The sequence below is a fragment of the Solanum pennellii genome, chromosome 4 (assembly GCF_001406875.1).
Source record: "Solanum pennellii chromosome 4, SPENNV200".
NCBI lineage: Eukaryota > Viridiplantae > Streptophyta > Magnoliopsida > Solanales > Solanaceae > Solanum > Solanum pennellii.
Genome location: NC_028640.1, coordinates 1,580,984 through 1,586,772, shown reverse-complemented (window position 1 = coordinate 1,586,772; position 5,789 = coordinate 1,580,984). Strand labels below are relative to the sequence as shown.

The 5,789-nt window shown below is 32.6% G+C and overlaps 1 protein-coding gene across 1 annotated transcript in view; it reads right to left on the bottom strand.

Moving 5' to 3' along the window:
* LOC107015922 (MLP-like protein 43) overlaps window positions 1-5,789 on the bottom strand; it is a 7,754-nt gene extending 1,965 nt beyond the window's left edge. Inside the window, exon 1 of the mRNA XM_015216366.2 lies at window positions 5,531-5,789. Coding sequence (XP_015071852.1) covers window positions 5,531-5,720 — 190 coding nt within the window. The 5' untranslated portion in view covers window positions 5,721-5,789. The remainder of the gene's footprint in view (window positions 1-5,530) is intronic.

Sequence of the window (5,789 nt, the reverse complement as noted above, 5' to 3'; positions counted from 1 at the left end):
TTCTAGCTACCCACAATCACCAATTTAGTCTCTATTATAATTGCTCACATACTTATATTTATCAAACCATAAATTCTCTTTAAAGTACTTCACTAAGGTGAACACTCTTAATACTAACAGAACTTTATAGTCGCACCAGCTATTTACCTTATTCTCAAATTGTCACTACTATTAAGCTCTTCTTAACAAACACATTATCGCCTCCAAAATTTTCAAACTATTGCTCCCTCTCTTTCTATTTAAGCATTTCATGAAAAATACAATTCACACTTAAGACTAATAGCATTAATTTCATATATAAAAGTACTTTACCATCGAGATACAATCATTGAATCACACTAAATGTCAATTCCACGAAATTTTTGATTATCTAATTTTCACTAATATTCAAAATCATCATATACCTCATACCAATACTTAAGAAATTCTTTGTCACACCAATAATTCGAATACCTTAAGATCATAACCTCTACTCACTATCAAATGCCTATGTAACGTCCCATCAACAAAGTAATTTTGATCTCTCCAGAAGTCCTCATTAAGTATATAAAACTGTAGGTCCACACCGTTTGACATAAATAAGTTACCTATCATAATTTGAAACAATTTAGCTCCACATAAGAGCACATAATCTTATACCCTCACTGTTTTTCACCCAAATCAAAACCCTATATTCATAAAAATTGCTGATAATTCATGGTAAGTCTATATCGAACAAGTTCACATCCATAGTCATATTAGATATTATATATGAAAATTCCTACATCCTTCAACTTCAAACCAAAATTATATATGAGATGTCTTATTCCTTTGTTTCTCTTAAATTCTTCTTATGACACAAAATTTTGAGTATCTTGAACTCTTCAATGCATCAACTCTTGTTTCTTTGGTTGACTCGCTTACAAATCTTATGCTTTAACAAACAACCCATGATATGTTTTTCCCCTTATCCTCCAAAGCAAAACATAACGTGAAAATTCCCTTAGGTATAACAAAAAAAAAATTAATACTCAAATTATTGTTAAATCCTTCCAAATGCTTCATACTAAATGCAATCGATGGTATCTTATGTTAGCAATTCATACCTTCACAAAACACACTATCGCAAACCTAAACTCACAATGAAAATTTGAATTTTGAATCCAACTGTATAACCCAATCCCTTTATCTATCAACAGTAGCTCATACCTTGAAGATTTTTATGAATTTACGTAGCTTAGATAATCATAGATCGCCTCTCCATCGAAATTATCATATCTTTCACAAAAAAAATCAATCATACTCATTGCCAAAATCAAAATCATACACAAAAATAAAAATTATCATAACACTCGAGTTGAACGTTTATACACTCATTTCTCAAATCTTATTCAATAGTCTTTTTTTTTTTTAACCAATATGATGAACTTGTGACACTATCACCATGAGTAGAGGAAAAAAAAATATGAAACCACGTGTCTCTAAACCCAATTATCCATTCTCTAAAGATACATCTTTAGCCCTTTGCAATAAGAATAAATATCCTTGTCTTTCCCTCTTTCTGAAAGATATATTACCTTCAACTAATTCTTCTTGTTATGATGGTAGCCCTTTTAATTTTGTTCGAGTTGTGTCCAAGGCCCTTCATCAATTTTCCGTACAACCACAATATTCACCAATAGTAGCAAACCTTAATCTTAGATACTCACAGTAGTCGCCATTACCATAAAAAAGATATGTTTAACCAACAAATCTTTATTATATAGATGTATCTCAATCACAATCCATCACAAAACTTTATTACCATCTAGCTTAGTTAGTCCTTGTCATCACCACGAAGTTAACCTTTTCATCAATATGACACCTTAAATTCTGTTATACCAACAAAAATCAAAAGACTAACCCAACCTCATATGCCACTTCTTACTAAGATTTTCAATTACCTTCACACAAGTATAATATTTGAGAATTTCTTTACATATAAGTTCAATTCACTCAATTGGAGCTTATGATAAAATCACCACTGCTCATTTAGAATCCTAAGGATACACTTTATAACCTACACACACATTAATATCATATCTACGATCCACCACTAAAAGCTTTCTTATAAAAATGCTTAACTCAAGTGTCCATAGTAACTAGTTGGTTTCCCAAATATGAATTTAACATCGAATCTCATTATATGAGCATGTGATACAACTTATAACTCCTTATGTAGTTAATATTTGCACTTAACAATCAACATGTCCGTTTTCATGTACCACTAGTAGTACATCGTGAAAATTCATTACATCCACCACTAGAACATATCATATCTATTAAGAAGATCATTACCAAATAGGTCACACACTTTATCCATCAAATAGCTGTAAAATATTACCAGATTAGTTTTGTATCTAACTCAACCTATATGTATTCTTTCGTAAGCAAGGTCAATATCAAAAGTAACACACTCCATAATTCTAACCAAGTACCCATCGATACCATTGTAATAGTCGTATCATGACTTTTTTAGGTATACACTCAATCTGTGAAACCACAGAAGGGATTCTGACCTGAACTGGTGCAACATAATTACAACCCATTAATGGTATGACAACTATATCAACTGTATTTTTCAAGGTTACACTATTTATTATGTAGCCAATTCTTCAAACATTTAACTTCTAATTGTCGAACCACTGCATATATTGCTTATACCAAATAAGTAATGTGTTTATTATTATTATTTTTTTACTATGATAATTAACCTTATTCAATCATTTCAAATATGATCACACATTCGTTTCATATATATCATTTCCACCTTAATACAAGATCTAGTATCAAACCAATACACGACACGTCAACTATTCACAAAAGAAATTACGCACGAATCATCACATAGATGAGAGTGAATGGAGTGAAGCGATAAGAATCAAAATGGACCAAGTACGCACGATAGAGATCAAAGAAGTGAAGATATTTCTTAAAAGTCACCATAGCCTCTCGAAGATAAGTACAGACGTCTCCGTACGGATCCTCGAGACTCTATTTAGACTCGACTTGTACACACGTGAGACCTATGAACCTGGGGCTCTGATACCATTTTGTCACGACCCAAAAATGGACGTGATGGCACTCGTCTTATCCCACCAAGACAAGTCAGCCTAAAACTCAACCATTACAATAAAATGCGGAAATAAAATATAAGTAACTTAATAAAACCCCCAAAACCTGGTTGTCACGTGTACAAGCCTCTAAAGTATTACAATTGATTCAAAAGAAAAACTCAAGTCTCAAATGAACTTGTTTCTAGAATAGAACAAGATCATAATTAAGGAGAAGAAAGTCTGCTGCGATGGAAACAGCTACCTGACAAATCTCCAAGAAACCTCGGACAAGGAGAAGGGAAATATCACAAAGTCCGGGCTAGTAACCTACAAAAAAATTTGTAGTAGCAAGGGTTGAGTACCAAACCACACGGTACCCAGCAAGTAAAACGTCTAAACACAAGCTAAGGGGATAAAATACGGGTACTCCTACCACCCCCAACCAAACCTCCACAACTACAACCTGCATTAAAATCAACCCAACCTAACAGCTCACAGTTTACATAGCACGTAGCTCAACAACAACACTTAGACAAATTACATATCCTCAACAACAACACTTCGACAAATTACATATCCTCAACAACAATACTTCAACAAATTACATATCCTCAATAACAAGCTCAATATTGATCAATCACAAGTTCCGCAGAAAGGCAATCAGAAGATCAGCAAAACACGATATCAAGTTCACTAATGATAAGTATGTGCAATGCAATGGAATGCAATGTCAAGTATAATGATGCATGTCTGACCTAGTGATACACACCCGCTGTCTCTCAGTCCGGGACCCATGGGGGACATATCTGTCCATGCATCTGTCGCGGCGCACGACACGACCCTCGATAATAGTAACCATCGCGGCGCGCGATACGTCCCTCGAAATATAGTATCCATCGCGGCGCGCGATACGTCCCTCGAAATGGTACATCCTCTTTAAGTTCTCATTCTTTCTCAATGCACATAACACTTTTCACCATCATGTCTCAAAATAATGCAAATGACATGTTCACACAAATAAGAGGATATCACCATTTTCATAACATTGCACAATTCACAACAATAATGATTCAAAAAGCCTTGCAAACCATTCTCCATTATCAACACATCACACACAACCAATTATTCACATTGCCTTTTATTACCCTTTGTTTTCATCATTAAAATTAATCAAGGTGGACAAGCCAACCCATCACCAAATCCCGTTACTCACAAACATATACCACAAGGAAATACACGCATTCCATACACTTAACAAGAGTTTAGAAATCCACTTGCCTTAATAAATCAAGAATTCACTCCAGGACTTGAGTCTTCCCTTTTCGTTAAGCTTCCATAACAATGCAATCTATTCACATAATAATCACAATAAGATTCAAAACTAACCACACCCATATTACTATATGTCTATCTTAGACCTAGAAAATTACTCAAACATATAATCACGTTCTTAATTTGGATGCCAATTAATATTTCAGTTCTCATTTTCCTCAAATTCAAGCGTAGGTTTAAGTCATAATTTCTTCAAATACTACAACCCTAATAACTTTCACATAATATAATACACTCGATATTTAATTACCTATTTTAATATATCAAAACTTGAATCATAATATGATAATAAAATAAGAACTAATAAATACAAAACCACTGGTTATGAACCAGTGGTGGAACCGCTGAAGCAGAGGAAACAAATCCTCACCCGTAAGTTATACACTGCATAACACCATTTCAATATTATGTAGCAATGATGAGCCAATTATTATTTTATTATTAGCCTCAATTTTTGACTTTAAATTTCTCAATTCAAGCTTATGTTGGCAGCCATTAATATTTAGCCTCAGTTTTCTATTTAAAAAGCTAAATTTGCCGGTAATTAATACACTATACCAATTGAAGCCTCACACACAATAATAAAAATAGTAATTAATCACATGAATTAACGAAAATAGGACTTATATACTAATATAATATGAAATACGGATGAATTTGTTATTTTTGTACCTGAAGGATTATTTTTTTCCACCACCATAACATTAGGTCTTCTATCGGCGGCTTCCTGTTAACTTACTATTCCTCTTTTCGTCTCATCACATTGTGATAAAAAAAATATTAATCTCGCTAACTAATTTTAATAAATAAGTCAAGTAGTTTAGGTATTAAATAATTAGACTTGGCCCATTAACGAATTACTAAAAAAAAAAAAAATTAAAATTTACTCTCTAATTAATTAACTATAGTTGAACAAGTAATTTAAAGTTTCCATAGAATTTTTTTTTTTTTTACGGAAAGGATCCTTTATGAAAGAAAGTGGACTAGTACTCAAAATAGTCTAACGGGTCATTACAAACCTATAAGTCAGATAAAAACAAATTTATTATTGCTCCAAGATTCCCCTTAAACTAAAAAAAAAAAAATCTTAAATAATCGAAGAAATATTGTGTTGGGAATTTTACCATGATTATATTTCCAGCCAATTATTGAACCAACTTTTAGATCTTGGTCACCTTCGTGAATATTAAAATGGTGGACTTTATCAGGACTTATGTTAGATACATGATGAGCGTTAATCTGATAAAGATCATGAAACAAGTGTCCTCCACACTTAATCTCCATCGAAGCAATCAACTTGCCTTTGAAACCCATATTTCTTCTTTGATATATCAATGAATTGTAAGAAGAATTAATGTTTGATGGTGAAAAAATATTCAGAAT